This window comes from Oncorhynchus masou, chromosome 18, assembly GCF_036934945.1.
Source record: "Oncorhynchus masou masou isolate Uvic2021 chromosome 18, UVic_Omas_1.1, whole genome shotgun sequence".
Classification (NCBI taxonomy): Eukaryota; Metazoa; Chordata; class Actinopteri; order Salmoniformes; family Salmonidae; genus Oncorhynchus; species Oncorhynchus masou.
Window position 1 is genome coordinate 55,956,004 of NC_088229.1, and position 27,144 is coordinate 55,983,147.

General features: G+C 40.7%; 1 protein-coding gene across 6 annotated transcripts in view; it reads left to right on the forward strand.

The window, feature by feature from the left end:
- LOC135504876 (uncharacterized) overlaps positions 1-26,148 on the forward strand; it is a 41,217-nt gene extending 15,069 nt beyond the window's left edge. For 2 of the 6 annotated variants that reach the window (XM_064923794.1, XM_064923792.1), the window contains exons 2-18: positions 7,760-7,786; positions 7,986-8,012; positions 8,245-8,445; positions 8,605-8,804; positions 10,091-10,106; positions 10,859-10,915; positions 14,322-14,348; positions 14,581-14,780; positions 14,942-15,141; positions 16,454-16,469; positions 17,222-17,278; positions 20,682-20,708; positions 20,940-21,140; positions 21,302-21,501; positions 22,813-22,828; positions 23,458-23,511; positions 24,378-26,148. In XM_064923794.1, coding sequence (XP_064779866.1) covers positions 14,663-14,780; positions 14,942-15,141; positions 16,454-16,469; positions 17,222-17,278; positions 20,682-20,708; positions 20,940-21,140; positions 21,302-21,501; positions 22,813-22,828; positions 23,458-23,511; positions 24,378-24,472 — 984 coding nt within the window. In that variant the 5' untranslated portion in view covers positions 7,760-7,786; positions 7,986-8,012; positions 8,245-8,445; ... (3 more) ...; positions 14,322-14,348; positions 14,581-14,662 and the 3' untranslated portion in view covers positions 24,473-26,148. Of the gene's footprint in view, positions 1-7,759; positions 7,787-7,814; positions 8,013-8,244; positions 8,446-8,604; positions 8,805-10,090; positions 10,107-10,858; positions 14,349-14,580; positions 14,781-14,941; positions 15,142-16,453; positions 16,470-17,221; positions 17,279-20,681; positions 20,709-20,939; positions 21,141-21,301; positions 21,502-22,812; positions 22,829-23,457; positions 23,512-24,377 lie in introns of those variants that run through there. The other 4 variants (XM_064923795.1, XM_064923793.1, XM_064923796.1 and 1 more) reach the window with 3 other exon arrangements.
- The last annotated feature ends 996 nt before the right edge of the window (positions 26,149-27,144 follow it).

Consider the following 27,144-nt stretch of genomic DNA (forward strand, 5'->3'; position numbering starts at 1 on the left):
TGGCAACTGAAAGTGGACAATTAATGCTATAGAAACTCTTACTAATGAGATATCTTTCAACCCTACTGAAATTAATGATACTTTTAAGAAATACTACGAAGACCTCTACACTTCCCAATCAAGTGATGATCTATCAGAGATCGACTCCTTTCTCTCCTCTCTCAACCTCCCATGCCTGTCAGAGGAAGACAGAGAGCACATGAGTGAAGACTTCACAGTTCTTGAATTGCTGGAGGCCATTAAATCCTTACCTTCTAATAAATCTCCTGGGGAAGATGGCTTCCCTCCAGAGTTAGCTACCTACAATTACAAAACTTTATTAGGGTGACTCTCAAGGGACACTGGAACCTACCTAAGATGTCACCTATTGAACAACTCTGCCACGCAGACCAATCACTGTTCAAGACCGTTTCCCATGTTTACGATGCTCTTATATCAGGACTAACACTGCCTGAGCTAGATAAACCCCGACTTAGATGGGTAAAAGATCTGGGTATTGATCTTGATGAGGATCTATGGAGTGACCTATGCAGGGATGGTGTTACATCCACATTGAACTCCAGATACAGACTGATCCAGTTTAATTCCCTCCATCAGCTCTATATCACCCCATCTCGACTGCACAAGTTCAACCCTGATATCTCCTCCCTATGTTTTAGATGTGGCTCAGATGAAGGAACATTCCTCCATTACACTTGGCAGTGGTCAAAACTACACGGTTTCTGGCAGGGGGTATGCGATACCATATCCTCAATTCACGGGGTTGCATTCCCTTTAGACCTGGAGGTCTGTCTACTGGGTAAATTTACTAACTCCAATCTTAGGCAAAGCCATACTTTTAAACTAACAGAAATATTGCTAGTGGTTGCCAAGAAATGTATTGCCTTGAAATGGAAATCCGATTCCTCCCTGCCAATTGCAATGTGGCTATCGGAAGTTAGTTGTATCCCACTGGAGAAAATCACTTACTGCTTGAGGAATAAGTTAGAGACATGTTACAGAATTTGGCAACCTTTTATTGACTATATGGAGAATCTTCCCTCACATCACATTGATTGAATCTCTATAAAATCCTTATAATGTTTCACACATAATGTATAGTATGTAGCTTATGGCAGGTGACTGACTATATGATCCAATGTCTCATTATTATAATTTATTTACTCTTTATTATGACTTATTTATTGTATGTTTTTATATATAATTATTTTAATTATACTTTATTTTTTATTTTCCCATGATGTCAAGCAAAGAGGCACTGAGTTTGAAGGCCTTGAAATACATCCACAGGTACACCTCCAATTGACTCAAATGATGTCAATTAGCCTATCAGAAGCTTCTAAAGCCATGACATCATTTTATGGAATTTTCCAAGCTTTTTATTAAAGGCACAGGCAACTTAGTGTATATAAACTTCTGACTCACTGGAATTGTGATACAGTGAATTGTATGTGAAATAATATGTAAACAATTGTTGGAAAAATTGTGTCATGCACAAGGTAGATGTCCTAACCAACTTGCCAAGAAATTTGTGGAGTGGTTGAAAAATGAGTTTTGATGACTCCAACCTAAGGATGTTAACTTCCGACTTCAACTGTATGTATGGCAGGACCAAATCGGAGAGCTAGGTAAGAGTAAGCCCATGTAATGCTTTGTAGGTTAGCAGTAAAACATTGAAATCAGCCCTAGCCTTAACAGGAAGCCAGTGTAGGGAGCCATGCACCGGAGTAATATGATCACATTTTGGGGTTCTAGTCAAGAATCTAGTAGCCGTGTTTAGCACTAACTGAAGTGTATTTAGTGCTTTATCCAGTTAGCCAGATAGTAGAGCATTGCAGTAGTCTAATCTAAAAGTGACAAAGCATGAAATAGCTTTTCTGCATAATTCTTGGACAAAACGTTTCTGATCTTTGCAATGTTACGAAAATGGAAAAAAGCTGCCCTTGAAATATTTTATTTCGATATGCTCATCAAAAGAGAGGTCCTTCGCATTTTTATTTGAGATGACTGTACAATCATCAAGATTAATTGTAAGAACCAACAGTAGATCTCTCTCTCTGTTTTGTCTGAGTTTAAAAGTAAAACGTTTGCCACCATCCACTACCTTATGTATGAAACACAGGTTTCCAGGCAAGGCAATTTTGAGGCTTCTCCATGTTTTATTGAAATGTACAGCTGTGTGTCGTTCAACATTTCAGTGAAAGTTGACATTGTGTTTCTGAAGGACATCACCAAGAGGTACAATATATAGTGAAAACAATAGTGGTCCTAAAATGGAACCTCGAGGAATGCCGAAACTTACAATTGATTTGTCAGATGATTAATCATCCATGATATGTTTCTGACAGATAAGATCAAACCAGGCTAGAACTTGTCCGTGTAATCTCTCCAAAAGAATGTGGTGATCGATGGTGTCAAAAGCAGCACTAAGGTCTAGGAGCACGAGGACAGATGCAAAGCCTTGGTCTGACGCCATTAAAAGGTAATTTATCGTCTTCACAAGTGCAGGCCCAGTGCTATAATGGGGTCTAAAACCAGACTGAAGCATTTTGTATACATCATTTGTCTTCAGGAATGCAGTGAGTTGCTGCGCAACAGCTTTTTCAAACATTTGAGAGGAATGGGAGATTTGATATAGGCCAATTGTTTAAAAAAACATTTTCCAGGTCAAGGTTTGTCTTTTTCAAGAGAGGCTTTATGACTGCCACTTTTAGTGACTTTGGTACATCCATGTGACTGGGTCAGTTTGTTTTGCATGGACCGGTCCACTTAGATTGCATTCCATCTTCATTTTTTATAATCTTCTAGCAGTATAACATGACTGAAGTGCCAGGGGTTCCCCTGACCTCTTCCCAATATTCTTGCATTTTGACCAAACATGCCTGCTGGTAAACAGTGCGCTGCCACCATCAGGGAAAGATTGTTGGTAGAAAACATTTGGAACACCTTTGTAATATTGAGTTCCAACCCCTTTTCCCCTCAGAACAGCCTCAATTTGTCAGGGCATGGACTACAATGTGTCAAAAGCGTTCCACAGGGATGCTGGCCCTTGTTGACTCCAATGCTTCCCACAGTGTCAAGTTAGCTGGATGTCCTTTGGGTGGTGAACCGTTGTTGATACCCACGGGAAACTGTTGAGCGTGACAAACCCAGCAGCTTTGCAGTTCTTGACACACTCAAATCGGTGCACCTGGCAACAACTACCATACCCTGTTCAAAGGGATATAGATCTTTTGTCTTGGCCATTCAATCTCTGAATGGTTCTTCTTCTTCGGTGGATCGTATACAACTTAAAGGTGCCTACACTGCCACCTACTGTACTAAAGTGAGGCCAGTCACAGCCTACCTACATAAAATTCTCTTCATTATTTCTGTTCCTAAAAGGAACAAAATTTTGCCATCAACTAACCCTACACATATGTACCACAAATCTCATACTCCCAGGTACAGCTCTGCCGCTGCCACCTACACTCATTAAAACCCCACTACCCCATTCCACTACTTTGACCTTATCTACTCCTGTACCATGCCAATGGCCTGGAAAGACGGGACACCACCCCTCAACACACCCTATAACTCTTCTGAAGTCAAATCTCATATATCCAAATACTTCTCTGCATCAGCCACCATAACATCTATTCTCTGTGATTTACGTTCCATTTCTGCAGTACAGTTAATAGCAATGGCTATGAATGCTAAGAAGCCATCCTCACTGAAGCATTTCTCACTCATCACCCTATCCCTCTGTGCTGGCACAAATCTACTGCTCACTGGGATCCTCTCAAGATCCATCATCCTTGACCCATCCTCCTCCACTTTCTTCACTGCATCAGCATACGACACGCTCTGCACTACCCTGACTCTGACCACTTCAACCTGCCCATCTCACACTGGACACTTCCAATCCCCAGCAACATGAGCACCCCTACAGTTGACACGCACAACTTTATCCACCGAAACTATACAATCCTCTGTCCCATGCCATTCTACACACTTCCCACATCTTGGAATCTCCCTCCCACTCTGCTGCAACATGACCATAAAGGTTGCACCTGAAACAGTGCAGTGTATTCTGCACAAAAGCAGGATGACATCTAATGGATAGGGGGCAGTATTCGGAAGTTTGGATGAATGAGGTGCCCAATGTAAACTACCTGTTACTCAGGCCCAGAAGCTAGGATATGCATATAATTGGTAGTATTGGATAGAAAAAGAATGTCTGAGTATAACAGAACTGATATGACAGGCAAAAACCCGAGGACAATCCATCCAGAATTGTTTTTTTTTCAGCTCACCACTGATTACTATTGCTGTCAATGGGAATATAAAAGGAATACCTCCCAGAATGCAGTTCCTAGGGCTTCCACTAGATGTCAGTCTTTAAAAAGAATTTCAGGCTTGTTTTTTGATAAATGAGCTAGAATTTGTAGTTTTTGTAAGTGGCTCCTATTTTGGCTGTAGTGTTTGTAACGTGTTCCTGTGAGTGCGCTCACTTCGTTATTTATCCCTGGTAATGACAATACTATTTTCCGTCTTAAATTGTATTGTTTATTTACATATTAGGGTACCTGAGGTTTGATTAGAAATGTTGTTTAACCTGTTGAAACTCTGGGGGCGCTATATCATTTTTGGATAAAAAGACGTGCACGTTTTAAGCGCAATATTTTGTCACAAAAAGATGCTCGACTATGCATATAATTGGTTGCTTTGGAAAGAAAACACTGACGTTTCCAGAACTGCAAATATATTTTCTGTGCGTGCCCTAGAACGTGAGCTACAGGCAAAACCAAGATGAAACGGCATCCAGGAAATGAGCAGTATTTTTGAGGCTCAGTTTTCCATTGTCTCCTTATATGGCTGTGAATGCGAGAGGAGTGAGTCAGCCCTTTCTGTCGTTTCCCCAAGGTGTCTGCAGCATTGTGACGTATTTGTAGGCATATCATTGGAAGATTGACCATAAGAGACCACATTTACCAGGTGTCCGCCCGGTGTCCTGCGCCGAAATTGGTGCGCAAAAGTCAGCTGCAAGTATTTTTCCACAGAATTCAGAGAAGAATGCAGGCTTCCACGAACGATATATCAATGAAGAGATATGTGAAAAAACACCTTGAGGATTGATTCCAAACAACGTTTGCCATGTTTCGGTCGATATTATGGAGTTAATTCAGAAAAAGTTTGACGTTGTAGGTGACTGAATTTTTGGTTCGTTTCGGTAGCCAAATGTGATGTACAAAACGAGGCGATTTCTCCTACACAAAGACGCTTTCAGGAAAAACTGCACATTTGCTATGTAACTGAGAGTCTCCTCATTGAAAACATCCGAAGCTCTTCAAAGGTAAATGATTTTATTTATTTGGTTATCTGGTTTTTGTGTAAATGTTGCGTGCTAAATGCTACTCAAAATGCTAAGCTAGCTTAGCATACTCTTACACAAATTAGTGAATTGCTATGGTTCAAAAGCATATTTTGAAAATCTGAGATGACAGTGTTGTTAAGAAAAGGCTAAGCTTGAGAGTAGGCGCATTATTTTCATTTTATTTGCGATTTTCAGAAATCGTTAACGTTACATTATGCTAATGAGCTTCAGGCTATAACTGTATACAGGTCTTTTTCATAGCCAAACGTGAACAAAACGGAGCGATTTGTCCTACACAAATAATATTTTTTTGAAAAACTGCACATTTGCTATGTAACTGAGAGTTTCCTCATTGAAAACATCCGAAGCTCTTCAAAGGTAAATGATTTTATTTATTTGGTTATCTGGTTTTTGTGAAATTGTTGCGTGCTAAATGCTACTCAAAATGCTAAGCTAGCTTAGCATACTCTTACACAAATTAGTGAATTGCTATGGTTCAAAAGCATATTTTGAAAATCTGAGATGACAGTGTTGTTAAGAAAAGGCTATGCTTGAGAGTAGGCGCATTATTTTCATTTTATTTGCGATTTTCAGAAATCGTTAACGTTGCGTTATGCTAATGAGCCTGAGGCTTTAGTCACGATCCCGGATCCGGGATGGGGAGTTTCAAGAGGTTAACTTGTTTGGACTAAGTATATTGGTAACGTTTGGGATTCCTTTTGTATGCATATTGAATGAGGGAAACCGGTGGATTATTGAATGAAGAGCGGCAACTAAACTGACTTTTTTGGGATATGAAGAAGGACTTTATCAGACAAAACAACCATTTGTGATGTAGCTGGGACCTTTTGAATTGCCAACAGAGGAAGATCTTCAAAGGTAAGTGATTTATTTTATTGTTATTTCTGACTTTAGTTATGCCTCTGCTTGGTTGGAAAGTGTTTGGCGCGCTCTGATGAGGGTGCGCACTTGGTTATTTATCTCCAGGAATGAACATACTATTTTCCGTCTTAAATTGAATCATTTATTTACATATTAGGGTACCTGAGGATTGATTAGAAACGTTGTTTGACTTGTTTGGACGAAGTATATTGGTAACATTTGCGATTCCTTTTGTATGCATTTTGAACAAGGTGAAACCGGGGGATTATTGAATGAAGCGCGCCAACTAAACTGACTTTTGGGATATAAAGAAGGACTTTATCGAACAAAACTAACATTTGTGATGTAGCTGGTACCTTTCTGAGATTTCCGTACCCAACTACAACATTTTCCATCAAGATAGAACTGCCAAAGGGGGAGGAGTTGCAATCTACTGCAGAGATAGTCAGCAAAGTTCTGTCATACTTTCCAGGTCTATACCCAAACAGTTCGAACTTCTAATTTTAAAAATTATAATCTCTCCAGAAATAAGTCTCTCACTGTTGCCGCCTGCTACCGACGCCCCTCAGCTCCCAGCTGTGCCCTGGACACCATTTGTGAATTGATCGCCCCCCATCTAGCTTCAGTTCATTCTGTTAGGTGACCTAAACTGGGATATGCTTAACAGCACGGCAGTCCTACATTCTAAGTTAGATGCCCTCAATCTCACACAAATCATCAAGGAACCCACCAGGTACAACCCTAAATCCGTAAACATGGGCACCCTGATAGACATTATCCTGACCAACTTGCACTCCAAATGCACCTCTGGTTTTTACTAAATGTTTTATTAAAAATAGTTTTTTTTGTTTCTAAATACGAGGTTTACTGGTACAAAATGCACATCCCTCTTGTTCCATGGGCAAATGGTCACTGTACGTCACAGCTGGATAGGCTGCGCTTCCGCTGTCAAAATCCATGCCATAATAGCAAACACGTTACTTCTAAGAGACCAGGTTTTGGTTAGTCTTAAATATCCCCACCAGCACTGCCTGAAATTGGCACTTTGGCACACATTTTTAATAACACATATTGCCACCACTCAGACCTCAGCACAAGCGAGTTCATATGACAGGTAAATGACCAATCCTTGCGCAGAAGAGTGCCAGCTTTAACAGGTCGAAATAAAATAGTAAAATAGAGCACAAGAAGTCTTACTTTCATTTTCCAAAAATAATTTTAATAGACCTTTTTTTAATGGGAAGGAGAAAATATAACAAAAACCATACTACTAAGTAGGGGCGGCAGGTAGCCTAGTGGTTAGAGCATTGGGCCAGTAACCGGAAGGTTGCTCGATTGAATCCCTGAGCTGACAAGGTAAAAATCTATCGTTCTGCCCCTGAACAAGGCAGTTAACCCACTGTTCCTTGGCCGTCATTGTAAATAAGAATATTTTCTTAACTAACTTGCCTAGTTAAATAAGGGGGGGGGGGTAACCTAATGATTGTGTGTAGTGATGGTTTCAAACTTTCTTTTATGCAGACGAAATGGCAGAGTCCAGTGTTCGTTGTAAGTCAACATGTTACTTTCTCAGATTTGCTTGCTTAGATGAGTGTGGGTAGCATAGAGCCCAAGAAATCTTACTTTCAATTTCCAAAAATAAACACAACATTCCAATTTCAATAGACGTGTTTTACTGGGAAGGGGAAAATATAACAAAAACAATACAACTAAGTTACCTAATGGTTTCAAACCTTTTTTTATGCAGGCAAAATGGCAGAGTCCAGTGTTCATAGTAAGTCAACATGTTACTTTCTCAGATGGCATTGGTTATTTTTCTTGCTTAGATGTACTGGTCTGACATTTCATCTAAATATGTCAGTTATAAAGTTGTAAGCTGTTACAAAAGTAGCTGAGCTGATACACCACCTTTTCTTTTTTCTTTTTTTTTACATAAGGCATCTGCATTAATGATTTAAGGTCACGGAATTAACAATAAAGGTTCCCTCTTTAATATCCTCTTGCAGGTAATCCAAGGATGAGAAAATTCTTCACTGTTGTCAGTGGCAATACCTTGGATTTTCATAAGGACTTTTTGGAACAACTCACCATGCAACGAGACTTTACTGAAGTGATGACCCCGGAGAAGAGTGATGTCATCATAACTTTCTGTCCTATCGTCAGTCATGCTGGGACTGATATTGAAGCAGCACTGCAGGAGATCCCAAGTAACGAAGCAAAGTTATTGACATATACTGTATCTGAAATGTTTTATATGAAATCCATGTCCGTGTTGACCTATGTATCTAGCAAGGTGCTAATTATCTGAATGTTTTATTTGTTAGCTTTTTGTTATGCTAAACATTTTTTTCTCACTCTCTATACAGCTGGTAAACGTGTTGTTTTGGTGGCGATGCATCATTCCTTCAACCCAGACTGCACAGTACCTGACAGTAGCAGAGTGGTGACCAGAGGTGATATGCTAACAGTGGACTGTCTGTTCCATGAGAACCAGGGACTACTGGACTGTCCTCGCAATACAGAAGCAGTCCGTACGATTTGGAGTCATCTGAACATACAGCCAATGGTAATTCACCCCACCAACAACCTACATGTACCAGTAGTACATTTCTCTCATACTCCCCATGCATACATTTGTAATGTTTTTTTATTGACCCATTCAAATGTGTCATATCACCTATACAGAGTCTGATAGTCTTAGAGTAATGATTGCTAGTTAAAAAAAGGTGAATACAGTGCATTCAGAAAGTATTCAGACCCCCACCCGGTTACTCAACCCTGCACCTTAGAAGCTGCTGCCCTATTTACATAGACATGGAATCATTGGTCACTTTAATAATGAGAAGGGCCATGGTCAGAGGTGACCAAGAATCCGATGGTCACTCTGACAAAGCTCCGGAGTTCCTCTGTGGAGATAGGAGAACCTTCCATTAGGACAACCATCTCTGCAGCACTCCACCAATCAGGCCTTTATGGTAGAGTGGCCAGATGGAAGCCACTCCTCAGTAAATGGCACATGACTGCCCGCTTGTAGTTTGCCAAAAAGCACCTAAATAACTCTTGTGCGATGAGAAACAAGATTCTCTGGTCTGATGAAACCAAGATTGAACTCTTTGATCTGAATGGGAGACTAGTCGGGAAAGATGAATGGTACAGAGTGGTCCTTGATGAAAACCTGTTCAGGACCTCAGATTAGGCCCAAAGGTTCAGTGGCAATACCAAGATAATGCAGGAGTGGTTTTGGGACAAGTCTCTGAATGTCCTTGAGTGGCCCAGCCAGAGCCCGGACTTGAACCTGATCAAACATCTCTGGAGAGACCTGAAAATAGCTGTGCAGCGGCGCTCCACATCCAACCTGACAGAACTTGAGAGGATCTGCAGAGAAGAATGGAGAAACTCCCCAAATACAGGTGTGCCAAGCTTGTAGAGTCAAACCCAAGAAGACTCAAGGCTGTACATCGCTGCCAAAGGTGCTTCAACAAAGTACTGAGTAAACGGTCTGAATACTTGGGCATATGTAATATTTCAGTTATGTATTTTTATACATACTGTGTGTAGATTGATGAGGATTTTTTTTCAATCAACTTTAGAATAAGGTTGTAACGTAACAAAATGTGGAAAAAGTCAAGGGGTCTGAATACTTTCCGAATGCACTGTAAGTCCTGGAAAACTTTGAGCATAGTAATGAGTATTCTCATTTCAGCCATCGCTTCATTGCTGAAGATATTAGCATAGTTGTACAGTTAGGGTACAACGTTTATAATAGATTCTTATCAAGTCAGTACACTTTCATAGAGTTGTGCGGGATACATCTTTTTGTAGAGTAATTTCTGAATGTTTTCTCTGTTGCAGCTGGAACCACTAAAAGGTACTGTAATGACTACTTCTATCATGTTAAGGAAACCTCCATTTACGGAAACTTTAAACAATGTTACTCGCTTTTCTGTGTTGGCATTACTCAAAGTTTTAAAGATGAGAAATCACTGAGAGTCAGACTCTTTTTTTTTGGTTCTCTGGCATAGCAGAGATTATAGGGATTAAGAAGTGTAACTCACCTCCAGTTTTCAAACATTTGGTTCACAGCCACTGCCTACAATATTCTAGTTACATATATTCTAAATATATGGCTCTGGCTGCCACTGTCATCTGTTAAAGGTGCAATTTGTAGTTTGTAGGGCATATTACATGCACAATAGAGGCTGAATCATGGTCCCCAACAATTTGATTACCGTTGATCCAGGCATGCTATTGCAGGCCAAAGGCTGTAGAAACTAAGGCCAGTAATTCAATCCGATTGCGGGTTGTCGACAATGAGATTCGTGAATGAGATCTCTGCGAATGCTGGAAATTGCCTTCAGGAGACACATTGACAATCCGCGGTCGGATTGAATCTCGGCCTGAATAAATACCTACACAACATTCTGGGTTTTAATGTCATAGATTTAGCCGGTGGTGACTTGTGGAAAAGACACCAGCTGGAATGCGGTTCTAACCAATCAGCATTCAGGATTAGACCCGTTGTATAAATATCTTATACCCGTGTTGGGATGCTTGTTGGATTGAAATGTGACTTTTGAAAATAATGTTTATTAGTTATTATATCATTTTATGTTTTCCCAGATTCATTAATAAATAAATGGCAATGCGCATTATCAAAACTTGCAAAACCATCTCTAGGTGAGTTGATTTTAATTGCTATGTATGTTAATGGTAAAATAATTACACCAATTACAGGATAGGTCTAAATGTGTTACATTCTATCATCTCCACAACATGTTGGAAATGTACATTACCAGGCCTATAACTGTAGCCCTTTGTTGTCCACACATGAAATAAGGAATACATTTGGTTTAGCTTCATGCTCTGTGGTCTACCCACAGAAGTCACTGCTCAGTAGCGTTGCAGTTCTTGACACACTCAAAGTGGTGTTCAAAGGCACTTAAATATTTTTTCTTGCCCATTCACCCTCTGAATGCAACATGAACACAAACCATGTCTCAATTGTCTCAAAGCTTAAAAGTCCTTCTTTAACCTGCATAAAGACCATTTAGATGGAGTGACAGCAATCGACATTAAATTAGAAAATATAAACTCAACATGCAACAGTTTCAAAGATGTTACTGTGTTACAGTTCATATAAGGAAATCAGTCAATTGAAATAAATTCATTGCTGTTACTCCTAATCCAGCATTTCCCAAACTCTGTCCTCAGGAACCCAAGGGGTGCTTGTTTTGGTTTTTGACCTACCCCCCCCCACAGCCGATTTAAGACCTAAACTTGATGATTATTTGAATATTTGAATCATCTGTGTAATGCTAGGGCCAAAAACAATAGCGGCACCCCTTGGGGTCCTGAGGACCGAGTTTAGTCTATGGATTTCACATGCCTGGGAATACAGAGACGCATCTGTTGGTCACAAATACCTTAAATAAAAAGTAGGGGTGTGGATCAGAAAACCAGTCAGTATCTGGTGTGACCACCATTTGCCTCATGCAGCGCGACACATCTGTTTAGCTTTGAATTGATTGGACTGTTGATTGTGGCCGGTGGAATGTTGTCCCACTCCTCTTCAATGGCTGTGCGAAGTTGCTGGATACTGGCGGGAACTGGAACACGCTATTGTACACACAGAACCAGAGCATCCCAAACATGTTCAATGGGTGGCATGTCTGGTGAGTATGCAGGCAATGGAAGAACTCTGACATTTTCAGCTTCCAGGAATTGTGTACGGATCCTTGCGACATGGGGCTGTGCATTATCATGCTGAAACATTAGTTGAGGGCGGAGGCTGAGTTCCACGACAATGGGCCTTAGAATGCACAGAGATACCATGATGAGATCCTATTTGCCCACGATAAAATGCAATTGTGCTCGTTGTCTAATGGCTTATGCCTGCCCATACCATAACCCCACTGCCACCATGGGGCACTCTGTTCACAATTTTGACGTCAGCAAACATCTCGCCCACACAACACCACACTCTACCCGGTACAGGTGAAATCAGGATTAATCCGTGAAGAGCACACTTCTCCAGCATGCCATTGGCCATCGAAGGTGAGTATTTGCCCACTGGAGTCGGTTAGGACGCCAAACTGCAGTCAGGTCAAGACCCTGTGTGAGGATGATGAGCACGCAGATGAGCTTCCCTGAGACGGTTTCTGACAGATTTTCTATAACTTCTGCGGTTGTGCAAACCCCCAGTTTCAGCAGCTGTCTGGGTGGCTGGTCTCAGACGATCCCGCAGGTGAAGAAGCCGGATGTGGAGGTCCAGGGCTGGCGTGGTTCCAAATGGTCTGCAGTTGTGAGGCCATTTGAACATACTGCCAAATTCTCTAAAACAACATTTGAGGCGGCTTATGGTAGAGAAATTAACATACAATTATCTAGCAAAAGCTCTGGTGGACACACCTGCAGTCAGCATGCCAATTGCACGGGAGGGTGCAATTGTGAATTGTGTTGTGTGACTAAACAGCACATTTTAGAGTGGCATTTTATTGTCACCAGCACAATGGGCACCTGTGTAATGATCATGCTGTTTAATCAGCTTCTTGACATGCCACACCTGTCAGGTGGATGGATTGTCTTGGCAAATCAGAAATGCTCACTAACATGGATCTTTAAAAAATTGTTCTCAAACTTTGAGAGAACTAGGCTTTTTGGGCATATGGAAAATTTCTGGGATCTTTTTATTTCGACTCATGAAACATGGGAGCACCACTTTACATGTTGCGTTTATATTTCTGTTGAGTATACAGTATATCGTGCGTGCAACCATTCCTTTAACAAAACTCCCCCGACAAGAAGATACTATTGTCAATTGGCGCTAAAGGGAGTTAGCGTCTATGAATGGCGTAGATATAGGCTAGGCCTGCCGATGATATGGTGTTATAGGACTGAATAATTTCAATATGTTTGGAGGAGTGTGTCTATGGTAACCGGACAAGAGGCGCTCTTTTTGAAATGGGGATGGATACAAGCCGAATAGAGTATCCTATGCACTTCATGACGAGCTACAGTGTGTGAATTGTGAAAAATACAAAAGCCTCCCGAGTAGACCATTTTAGAAACCTTTTATGAGTAGGCTTCTTGACTAATGGATGGCCAGGATAAGAAAGACACCAGACACATTGCTGTTGAATCTAGCTTTTGTTATAGTAGGGTAAGGGTAGCCTACCACGGGTCAAACGAAACAGAATACAAGCAATTGTTACAGGAAAATAACACAATTGTTTCTAAATATGAGTGTCACCAGATCATCTCTTCTTCCATGATGAACAAATTGCCTACATGGAGGGGTTTTCACACACATCCAAAATAATAACAGGAGCTGGCTAAAATAATGTACAATAGCCTCCTAGATAGATAAAAGGGGATGGTCCCAAACTTGATCTTCTAATAAAACTTTGGTGATTTAAGATTTATTTTAAAGCCGTCTGATGAGCCAAACCCTTTGTGATAGTCGCAACTACTTGGCGAATGCATTGGGCAGGACAAAATAAATAGCTTTCATTGAGAGGAGGGGAGGCTATGCTTGGTTTTTAATAAATATTTTATTAAAAATAATCATTTTAAAAAAATGTTTCTAAATACGAGGTTTACTGGTACAAAATGCACATCCCTCTTGTTCCATGGGCAAATGGTCACTGTAGGTCACAGCTGGATAGGCTGCGCTTCCGCTGTCAAAATCCATGCCATAATAGCAAACACGTTACTTCCAAGAGACCAGGTTTTGGTTGGTCTTAAATATCCCATCAGCGCTGCCTGAAATTGGCACTTTGGCACACATTTTCAACACCACACCTCACATATTGCCACCACTCACACCTCAGCGCAAGCGAATTCGTACAAGACAGGTAAATGACCAATCCTGGCGCTAAGGTTTGAAAACAGAAGAGTGACAGCTTTAACAGGTCGAAATTGCAAATGAGTGTGGGTAGCATAGAGCCCAAGAAATCTTACTTTCAATTTCCAAAAATAAACACAACATTCCAATTTCAATAGACGTGTTTTACTGGGAAGGGGAAAATATAACAAAAACAATACAACTAAGTTACCTAATGGTTTCAAACCTTTTTTTATGCAGGCAAAATGGCAGAGTCCAGTGTTCATAGTAAGTCAACATGTTACTTTCTCAGATGGCATTGGTTATTTTTCTTGCTTAGATGGACTGGTCTGACATTTCATCTAAATATGTCAGTTATAAAGTTGTAAGCTGTTACAAAAGTAGCTGAGCTGATACACCACCTTTTCTTTTTTTTTTTTTTTTACATAAGGCATCTGCATTAATGATTTAAGGTCACGGAATTAACAATAAAGGTTCCCTCATTAATATACTCTTGCAGGTAATCCAAGGATGAGAAAATTCTTCACTGTTGTCAGTGGCAATACCTTGGATTTTCATAAGGACTTTTGGAACAACTCACCATGCAACGAGACTTTACTGAAGTGATGACCCCGGAGAAGAGTGATGTCATCATAACTTTCTGTCCTATCGTCAGTCGTGCTGGGACTGATATTGAAGCAGCACTGCAGGAGATCCCAAGTAACGAAGCAAAGTTATTGACATATACTGTATATCTGAAATGTTTTATATGAAATCCATGTCCGTGTTGACCTATGAATCTAGCAAGGTGCTAATTATCTGAATGTTTTATTTGTTAGCTTTTTGTTATGCTAAACATTTTTTTGTCACTCTCTATACAGCTGGTAAACGTGTTGTTTTGGTGGCGATGCATCATTCCTTCAACCCAGACTGCGCAGTACCTGACAGTAGCAGAGTGGTGACCAGAGGTGATATTCTAACAGTGGACTGTCTGTTCCATGAGATCCAGGGACTACTGGACTGTCCTCGCAATACAGAAGCAGTCCGTACGATTTGGAGCCATCTGAACATACAGCCAATGGTAATTCACCCCACCGACAACCTCCATGTACCAGTAGTACATTTCTCTCATACTCCCCATGCATACTTTTGTAATGTTTTTTTATTGACACATTCAAATGTGTCATATCACCTATACAGAGTCTGATAGTCTTAGAGTAATGATTGCTAGTTAAAAAAAGGTGAATACAGTGCATTCAGAAAGTATTCAGACCCCCACCCGGTTACTCAACCCTGCACCTTAGAAGCTGCTGCCCTATTTACATAGACATGGAATCATTGGTCACTTTAATAGTGAGAAGGGCCATGGTCAGAGAGGTGACCAAGAATCTGATGGTCACTCTGACAAAGCTCCGGAGTTCCTCTGTGGAGATAGGAGAACCTTCCATTAGGACAACCATCTCTGCAGCACTCCACCAATCAGGCCTTTATGGTAGAGTGGCCAGATGGAAGCCACTCCTCAGTAAATGGCACATGACTGCCCGCTTGTAGTTTGCCAAAAAGCACCTAAATAACTCTTGTGCGATGAGAAACAAGATTCTCTGGTCTGATGAAACCAAGATTGAACTCTTTGACCTGAATGGGAGACTAGTCGGGAAAGATGAATGGTACAAAGTGGTCCTTGATGAAAACCTGTTCAGGACCTCAGATTAGGCCCAAAGGTTCACCTTCCAATAGGACAACGACCTTAAGCACACAGCCAAGATAATGCAGGAGTGGTTTTGGGACAAGTCTCTGAATGTCCTTGAGTGGCCCAGCCAGAGCCCGGACTTGAACCTGATCAAACATCTCTGGAGAGACCTGAAAATAGCTGTGCAGCGGCGCTCCACATCCAACCTGACAGAACTTGAGAGGATCTGCAGAGAAGAATGGAGAAACTCCCAAATACAGGTGTGCCAAGCTTGTAGAGTCAAACCCAAGAAGACTCAAGGCTGTACATCGCTGCCAAAGGTGCTTCAACAAAGTACTGAGTAAACGGTCTGAATACTTGTGCAAATGTAATATTTCAGTTATGTATTTTTATACATACTGTGTGTAGATTGATGAGGATTTTTTTTCAATCAACTTTAGAATAAGGCTGTAACGTAACAAAATGTGGAAAAAGTCAAGGGGTCTGAATACTTTCCGAATGCACTGTAAGTCCTGGAAAACTTTGAGCATAGTAATGAGTATTCTCATTTCAGCCATCGCTTCATTGCTGAAGATATTAGCATAGTTGTACAGTTAGGGTACAACGTTTATAATAGATTCTTATCAAGTCAGTACACTTTCATAGAGTTGTGCGGGATACATCTTTTTGTAGAGTAATTTCTGAATGTTTTTCTCTGTTGCAGCTGGAACCACTAAAAGGTACTGTAATGACTACTTCTATCATGTTAAGGAAACCTCCATTTATGGAAACTTTAAACAATGTTACTCGCTTTTCTGTGTTGGCATTACTCAAAGTTTTAAAGATGAGAAATCACTGAGAGTCAGACTCTTTTTTTTTGGTTCTCTGGCATAGCAGAGATTATAAGGATTAAGAAGTGTAACTCACCTCCAGTTTTCAAACATTTGGTTCACAGCCACTGCCTACAATATTCTAGTTACATATTTTCTAAATATATGGCTCTGGCTGCCACTGTCATCTGTTAAAGGTGCAATTTGTAGTTTGTAGGGCATATTACATGCACAATAGAGGCTGAATCATGGTCCCCAACAATTTGATTACCGTTGATCCAGGCATGCTATTGCAGGCCAAAGGCTGTAGAAACTAAGGCCAGTAATTCAATCCGATTGCGGGTTGTCGACAATGAGATTCGTGAATGAGATCTCTGCGAATGCTGGAAATTGCCTTCAGGAGACACATTGACAATCCGCGGTCGGATTGAATCTCGGCCTGAATAAATACCTACACAACATTCTGGGTTTTAATGTCATAGATTTAGCCGGTGGTAACTTGTGGAAAAGACACCAGCTGGAATGCGGTTCTAACCAATCAGCATTCAGGATTAGACCCGTTGTATAAATATCTTATACCCGTGTTGGGATGCTTGTTGGATTGAAATGTGACTTTTGAAAATAATGTTTATTAGTTATTATATCATTTTATGTTTTCCCAGATTCATTAATAAATAAATGGCAATGCGCATTATCAAAACTTGCAAAACCATCTCTAGGTGAGTTGATTTTAATTGCTATGTATGTTAATGGTAAAATAATTACACCAATTACAGGATAGGTCTAAATGTGTTACATTCTATCATCTCCACAACATGTTGGAAATGTACATTACCAGGCCTATAACTGTAGCCCTTTGTTGTCCACACATGAAATAAGGAATACATTTGGTTTAGCTTCATGCTCTGTGGTCTACCCACAGAAGTCACTGCTCAGTAGCGTTGCAGTTCTTGACACACTCAAAGTGGTGTTCAAAGGCACTTAAATATTTTTTCTTGCCCATTCACCCTCTGAATGCAACATGAACACAAACCATGTCTCAATTGTCTCAAAGCTTAAAAGTCCTTCTTTAACCTGCATAAAGACCATTTAGATGGAGTGACAGCAATCGGCATTAAATTAGAAAATATAAACTCAACATGCAACAGTTTCAAAGATGTTACTGTGTTACAGTTCATATAAGGAAATCAGTCAATTGAAATAAATTCATTGCTGTTACTCTAATCCAGCATTTCCCAAACTCTGTCCTCAGGAACCCAAGGGGTGCTTGTTTTGGTTTTTGACCTACCCCCCCCACAGCTGATTTAAGACCTAAACTTGATGATTATTTGAATATTTGAATCATCTGTGTAATGCTAGGGCCAAAAACAATAGCGGCACCCCTTGGGGTCCTGAGGACCGAGTTTAGTCTATGGATTTCACATGCCTGGGAATACAGATACGCATCTGTTGGTCACAGATACCTTAAATAAAAAGTAGGGGTGTGGATCAGAAAACCAGTCAGTATCTGGTGTGACCACCATTTGCCTCATGCAGCGCGACACATCTGTTTAGCTTTGAATTGATTGGACTGTTGATTGTGGCCGGTGGAATGTTGTCCCACTCCTCTTCAATGGCTGTGCGAAGTTGCTGGATACTGGCGGGAACTGGAACACGCTATTGTACACACAGAACCAGAGCATCCCAAACATGTTCAATGGGTGGCATGTCTGGTGAGTATGCAGGCAATGGAAGAACTCTGACATTTTCAGCTTCCAGGAATTGTGTACGGATCCTTGCGACATGGGGCTGTGCATTATCATGCTGAAACATTAGTTGAGGGCGGAGGCTGAGTTCCACGACAATGGGCCTTAGAATGCACAGAGATACCATGATGAGATCCTATTTGCCCACGATAAAATGCAATTGTGCTCGTTGTCTAATGGCTTATGCCTGCCCATACCATAACCCCACTGCCACCATGGGGCACTCTGTTCACAACTTTGACGTCAGCAAACATCTCGCCCACACAACACCACACTCTACCCGGTACAGGTGAAATCAGGATTAATCCGTGAAGAGCACACTTCTCCAGCATACCATTGGCCATCGAAGGTGAGTATTTGCCCACTGGAGTCGGTTAGGACGCCAAACTGCAGTCAGGTCAAGACCCTGTGTGAGGATGATGAGCACGCAGATGAGCTTCCCTGAGACGGTTTCTGACAGATTTTCTATAACTTCTGCGGTTGTGCAAACCCCCAGTTTCAGCAGCTGTCTGGGTGGCTGGTCTCAGACGATCCCGCAGGTGAAGAAGCCGGATGTGGAGGTCCAGGGCTGGCGTGGTTCCAAATGGTCTGCAGTTGTGAGGCCATTTGAACATACTGCCAAATTCTCTAAAACAACATTTGAGGCGGCTTATGGTAGAGAAATTAACATACAATTATCTAGCAAAAGCTCTGGTGGACACTCCTGCAGTCAGCATGCCAATTGCACGGGAGGGTGCAATTGTGAATTGTGTTGTGTGACTAAACAGCACATTTTAGAGTGGCATTTTATTGTCACCAGCACAATGGGCACCTGTGTAATGATCATGCTGTTTAATCAGCTTCTTGACATGCCACACCTGTCAGGTGGATGGATTGTCTTGGCAAATCAGAAATGCTCACTAACATGGATCTTTAAAAAATTGTTCTCAAACTTTGAGAGAACTAGGCTTTTTGGGCATATGGAAAATTTCTGGGATCTTTTTATTTCGACTCATGAAACATGGGAGCACCACTTTACATGTTGCGTTTATATTTCTGTTGAGTATACAGTATATCGTGCGTGCAACCATTCCTTTAACAAAACTCCCCCGACAAGAAGATACTATTGTCAATTGGCGCTAAAGGGAGTTAGCGTCTATGAATGGTGTAGATATAGGCTAGGCCTGCCGATGATATGGCGTTATAGGACTGAATAATTTCAATATGTTTGGAGGAGTGTGTCTATGGTAACCGGACAAGAGGCGCTCTTTTTGGAATGGGGATGGATACAAGCCGAATAGAGTATCCTATGCACTTCATGACGAGCTACAGTGTGTGAATTGTGAAAAATACAAAAGCCTCCCGAGTAGACCATTTTAGAAACCTTTTATGAGTAGGCTTCTTGACTAATGGATGGCCAGGATAAGAAAGACACCAGACACATTGCTGTTGAATCTAGCTTTCGTTATAGTAGGGTAAGGGTAGCCTACCACGGGTCAAACGAAACGGAATACAAGCAATTGTTACAGGAAAATGACACAATTGTTTCTAAATATGAGTGTCACCAGATCATCTCTTCTTCCATGATGAACAAATTGCCTACATGGAGGGGTTTTCACACACATCCAAAATAATAACAGGAGCTGGCTAAAATAATGTACAATAGCCTCCTAGATAGATAAAAGGGGATGGTCCCAAACTTGATCTTCTAATAAAACTTTGGTGATTTAAGATTTATTTTAAAGCCGTCTGATGAGCCAAACCCTTTGTGATAGTCGCAACTACTTGGCGAATGCATTGGGCAGGACAAAATAAATAGCTTTCATTGAGAGGAGGGGAGGCTATGCTTGGTTTTTAATAAATATTTTATTAAAAATAATCATTTTTAAAAAATGTTTCTAAATACGAGGTTTACTGGTACAAAATGCACATCCCTCTTGTTCCATGGGCAAATGGTCACTGTAGGTCACAGCTGGATAGGCTGCGCTTCCGCTGTCAAAATCCATGCCATAATAGCAAACACGTTACTTCCAAGAGACCAGGTTTTGGTTGGTCTTAAATATCCCATCAGCGCTGCCTGAAATTGGCACTTTGGCACACATTTTCAACACCACACCTCACATATTGCCACCACTCACACCTCAGCGCAAGCGAGTCGTCCAAGACAGGTAAATGACCAATCCTGGCGCTAAGGTTTGAAAACAGAAGAGTGACAGCTTTAACAGGTCGAAATTGCAAATGAGTGTGGGTAGCATAGAGCCCAAGAAATCTTACTTTCAATTTCCAAAAATAAACACAACATTCCAATTTCAATAGACGTGTTTTACTGGGAAGGGGAAAATATAACAAAAACAATACAACTAAGTTACCTAATGGTTTCAAACCTTTTTTTATGCAGGCAAAATGGCAGAGTCCAGTGTTCATAGTAAGTCAACATGTTACTTTCTCAGATGGCATTGGTTATTTTTCTTGCTTAGATGGACTGGTCTGACATTTCATCTAAATATGTCAGTTATAAAGTTGTAAGCTGTTACAAAAGTAGCTGAGCTGATACACCACCTTTTTTTATTTTTTATTTTTACATAAGGCATCTGCATTAATGATTTAAGGTCACGGAATTAACAATAAAGGTTCCCTCATTAATATACTCTTGCAGGTAATCCAAGGATGAGAAAATTCTTCACTGTTGTCAGTGGCAATACCTTGGATTTTCATAAGGACTTTTTGGAACAACTCACCATGCAACGAGACTTTACTGAAGTGATGACCCCGGAGAAGAGTGATGTCATCATAACTTTCTGTCCTATCGTCAGTCGTGCTGGGACTGATATTGAAGCAGCACTGCAGGAGATCCCAAGTAACGAAGCAAAGTTATTGACATATACTGTATATCTGAAATGTTTTATATGAAATCCATGTCCGTGTTGACCTATGAATCTAGCAAGGTGCTAATTATCTGAATGTTTTATTTGTTAGCTTTTTGTTATGCTAAACATTTTTTTGTCACTCTCTATACAGCTGGTAAACGTGTTGTTTTGGTGGCGATGCATCATTCCTTCAACCCAGACTGCGCAGTACCTGACAGTAGCAGAGTGGTGACCAGAGGTGATATTCTAACAGTGGACTGTCTGTTCCATGAGATCCAGGGACTACTGGACTGTCCTCGCAATACAGAAGCAGTCCGTACGATTTGGAGCCATCTGAACATACAGCCAATGGTAATTCACCCCACCAACAACCTACATGTACCTGTAGTACATTTCTCTCATACTCCCCATGCATACTTTTGTAATGTTTTTTTATTGACACATTCAAATGTGTCATATCACCTATACAGAGTCTGATAGTCTTAAGAGTAATGATTGCTAGTTAAAAAAGGTGAATACAGTGCATTCAGAAAGTATTCAGACCCCCACCCGGTTACTCAACCCTGCACCTTAGAAGCTGCTGCCCTATTTACATAGACATGGAATCATTGGTCACTTTAATAATGAGAAGGGCCATGGTCAGAGGTGACCAAGAATCCGATGGTCACTCTGACAAAGCTCCGGAGTTCCTCTGTGGAGATAGGAGAACCTTCCATTAGGACAACCATCTCTGCAGCACTCCACCAATCAGGCCTGTATGGTAGAGTGGCCAGATGGAAGCCACTTCTCAGTAAATGGCACATGACTGCCCGCTTGTAGTTTGCCAAAAAGCATCTAAATAACTCTTGTGCGATGAGAAACAAGATTCTCTGGTCTGATGAAACCAAGATTGAACTCTTTGACCTGAATGGGAGACTAGTCGGGAAAGATGAATGGTACAAAGTGGTCCTTGATGAAAACCTGTTCAGGACCTCAGATTAGGCCCAAAGGTTCACCTTCCAACAGGACAACGACCTTAAGCACACAGCCAAGATAATGCAGGAGTGGTTTTGGGACAAGTCTCTGAATGTCCTTGAGTGGCCCAGCCAGAGCCCGGACTTGAACCTGATCAAACATCTCTGGAGAGACCTGAAAATAGCTGTGCAGCGGCGCTCCACATCCAACCTGACAGAACTTGAGAGGATCTGCAGAGAAGAATGGAGAAACTCCCCAAATACAGGTGTGCCAAGCTTGTAGAGTCAAACCCAAGAAGACTCAAGGCTGTAAATCGCTGCCAAAGGTGCTTCAACAAAGTACTGAGTAAACGGTCTGAATACTTGTGCAAATGTAATATTTCAGTTATGTATTTTTATACATACTGTGTGTAGATTGATGAGGATTTTTTTTCAATCAACTTTAGAATAAGGCTGTAACGTAACAAAATGTGGAAAAAGTCAAGGGGTCTGAATACTTTCCGAATGCACTGTAAGTCCTGGAAAACTTTGAGCATAGTAATGAGTATTCTCATTTCAGCCATCGCTTCATTGCTGAAGATATTAGCATAGTTGTACAGTTAGGGTACAACGTTTATAATAGATTCTTATCAAGTCAGTACACTTTCATAGAGTTGTGCGGGATACATCTTTTTGTAGAGTAATTTCTGAATGTTTTTCTCTGTTGCAGCTGGAACCACTAAAAGGTACTGTAATGACTACTTCTATCATGTTAAGGAAACCTCCATTTACGGAAACTTTAAACAATGTTACTCGCTTTTCTGTGTTGGCATTACTCAAAGTTTTAAAGATGAGAAATCACTGAGAGTCAGACTCTTTTTTTTTGGTTCTCTGGCATAGCAGAGATTATAAGGATTAAGAAGTGTAACTCACCTCCAGTTTTCAAACATTTGGTTCACAGCCACTGCCTACAATATTCTAGTTACATATATTCTAAACATATGGCTCTGGCTGCCACTGTAGAAACTAAGGCCAGTAATTCAATCCGATTGCGGGTTGTCGACAATGAGATTCGTGAATGAGATCTCTACGAATGCTGGAAATTGCCTTCAGGAGACACATTGACAATCCGCGGTCGGATTGAATCTCGGCCTGAATAAATACCTACACAACATTCTGGGTTTTAATGTCATAGATTTAGCCGGTGGTAACTTGTGGAAAAGACACCAGCTGGAATGCGGTTCTAACCAATCAGCATTCAGGATTAGACCCGTTGTATAAATATCTTATACCCGTGTTGGGATGCTTGTTGGATTGAAATGTGACTTTTGAAAATAATGTTTATTAGTTATTATATCATTTTATGTTTTCCCAGATTTATTAAATAAATGGCAATGCGCATTATCAAAACGTGCAAAACCATCTCCAGGTGAGTTGATTTTAATTGCTATGTATGTTAATGGTAAAATAATTACACCAATTACAGGATAGGTCTAAATGTGTTACATTCTATCATCTCCACAACATGTTGGAAATGTACATTACCAGTCCTATAACTGTAGCCCTTTGTTGTCCACACATGAAATTAGAAAGGAATACATTTGGTTTAGCTTCATGCTCTGTGGTCTACCCACAGAAGTCACTGCTCAGCAGCGTTGCAGTTCTTGACACACTCAAAGCAGTGTTCAAAGGCACTTAAATATTTTTTCTTGCCCATTCACCCTCTGAATGCAACACGAACACAAACCATGTCTCAAAGCTTAAAAGTCCTTCTTTAACCTGTCTCCTCTTCTCATTTTGTCTGTCATAGTTGAAGTGTACCTATGATCTTTTTAAGTGGGAGAACTTGCACACTTGGTGGCTGACTAAATACTTTTTTGGACCCACTGTAGGTCCTTATCAACCATTTACTAGTCATTAGTTAAATATTTTTGCATGGCCTCATCTAAAGTGTGGGCTATTTATACTTTATAAATGTTTTGAGTGACCAGTGCAATTTCTCACAAAAGGATGGACATGCCATTGGTAGACATTCCAGCAGATTTTTATTCCTTCATTACTACTGATATATGTAATTGATGTAGAAATGTTACATGTATAAACCTTTAAACGCTTCGAGGGCATCAGCCTTTCAACCGCAGACTATTTTCACTCATGACTTTGTGTGGCACCACCTTTACTGGGCCTTTTGACAGTTGCAACTCTTTAATTTCAACGTAATAGGATTGTTCAGCAAAATTAGGACCTCAGATACCCTAAGCAGTCTAGGGACTGATCTTAATCTCTCCTGGACAGATTCTGCACCTCAACCTGAAGAATCGGTTGTGACGGGATGGAATGCACAGGATAACGAGCAGCAGTCTGCCCATTGTTTGGGTTTTCATCACTGATTATTTGGATGTACCAGGATTGGGCGAAGGTGGTGCTTAAACGTCGACTACTCTGTGCATGTAGGGGGGGGGGGGGGTGTTTAACAAGTGACATCAATAAGGGATCATAGCTTTCACCTGGTCATTCTATTAATGTTTAGTACAATGACCATTTTATTCCAAAACAGTCACATTGTTGTGATGTGAAACTTCAGACACTTTTTGCTGATCAAAATAATGTTTTAGTTTGAAAATGCTAACATAAGCGCTTCTTGGTAGTGACTTTTCTACCAAAACCAAAGTGTGGATTGTCGTCCCTCCTTAGAGCAGTCTGATCTCAGTTAACCCAGAACCTAAATATTTCTAATTTGGTGAGCTGTGTGATTAAGGTCTGGGTCCACACCTGTTAGAAATTGGGAGTTTCGGTTTGCGAAGTCTATACTCTATAACCTGTACTATACTCTATAACAAAACAATTGCACTGATATACAATATCAAATCAAACTTTATTTGTCACGTGCCGAATACAAGTGTAGACCTTACCGTGAAATGCTTACTTACAAGCCTTTAACCAACAGCGCAGTTCAAGAAGTGTTAAGAAAATATTTACCAAATAAACTAAAGTAAAAAGTAACACAATAACGAGGCATGGACTCACAAGTTGTCGAAAGCGGTCTACAGGAATGCTGGCCCATGTTGACTCCAATGCTTCCCACGGTTGTGTCAAGTTGGCTGGATGTCCTTTGGGTGGGGGACCATTCTTGATACAAATATGGGAAACTGTTGAGCATGAAAAACCCAGCAGCATAGCAGTTCTTGACACACTCAAACCGGTGTGCCTGACACCTAACTACCATACCCCGTTCAAAGGCACTTCAATCTTTTGTCTTGCCCATTAACCCTCTGAATGGCACACATATACTATCCATGTCTCAATTGTCTCAAGGCTTAAAAATCCTTCTTTAACCTGTCTTCTCCCCTTCATCAACACTGATAGAAGTGGATTCATCAAGTGACAATAATAAGGGATCATAGCTTTCACCTGGTCAGTCTATGTCATGGAAAGAGCAGGTGTTCCTAATGTTTTGTACACTCAGTGTATATCAAACCGTATTTTGGTGAATGGTCTGTATAGTCATCGTTTCTTTATAACTTTTACAGAAACATATCATGAGCCTTAGACTCACACGAGATAATCAGCAAAAAGTTAGGAGACGAATCCTGGCGCAGGTGTAAATTCAACACTCATGTAGGGTCGGCAGGTAGCCTAGTAGTTAGAGCGTTGGGCCAGTAACTGAAAGGTTGCTCGATCGAATCCCCGAGATGACAAGGTACAAATCTGTCGTTCTGCCCCTGAACAAATGCAGTTCATAGGCCGTCAATGTAATTAAGCATTTGTTCTTAACTGACTTGCCTAGTTAAATAAAGTTTAAATAATGTCACACATGTATACCCATTTAATCATGTGTTACCCATAAAGAATATATTCTACAGGTACATATATCACATTGTGAATATGGTCATGGCCTTGTACCATTTTTAAGATGTACAAAAGAATCTGTGCATTTTGTTTTGATCAGAGTTGCACTAATGTGTCATGATGTCTATGAGGAACGAACTTAAATCTCAAAAAGGATGTTATCACGTGAGCCTACTCAGCCTTGTCTTTGGATAATAAAATGGATTATGAAATTAAATTGTCTGAGGTCTCATTTTGTTTCTGACGCATACAGGTCCAGCTGTGCAAACGTGATTTAGCTCGTACTGTCACTGACGTGAACATGATGCATACTTTTCTTAAGGAGAACTTGTACTCAATTTAGTAATAGATGCTGTACAGTAAGTGAATGGGCTTTAGCCCATAACAGCTTTCATGTGCCTTAGCGCTAGTTCCAACGTGCAGAGAAAAGGGAGAGGGAGGAGTTAATTGATATCACCTGACTAAAGGTGAAAGTGTAAGGGCTCTATTCAATCCACATTGCTGAAGTTCAGCTTTACAGCGTCATTGAAATTGAAAGGGAATGTTCCCACTTTAGAGGAAACTGCATTCACGGTGACCTTTTCATTTCTATCACGGAATCTGTAACTCTTCAACACATAAGTAGTCAGCACCCAAGAAGATTTATTACAGTGTGCAAAATGCTGTTTAAATGGATTGCAAGCAGTGTGATTTTCATGGACACTTCAGTATTGTAGAAATGTTATGAGTTGGAGTGAGGTAAGAGGGCATCTCTGTAAATGTCATTTCCCAAATAAGTGAGTTCCGAAAGTATTCGGGCAGTGACGTTTGTTTGTTTTGGCTCTGTACTCCAGCAATTTATATTTGAAATGATACAATGGCTATGAGGTTAAAGTGCAGACTGTCAACTTTAATTTGAGTGTATTTCCATCCATTTTAGGGGAGCAAAAGTATTGGGACAAATTCACTTACTGTATATGTGTATTAAAGTACTCAAAAGTGAAGTATTTGATCCGCTTACGGTTTGTTGAATCAGTATCTGTACTCACAGAGACGGTGTGGGCGTAGAGGGGCTGCAACAGGATACGGTCGCATGTGCTCCCTCTCCAGCCTCTAGGTCACCAGGCTGATTATTATGGTGCACACCTGTCACCAGCGTTACGCGCATAATGACACTCACCTGGACTCCATCACCTTGGGATGCATAGAAATAGAGCACGTAGAACAGATTCAC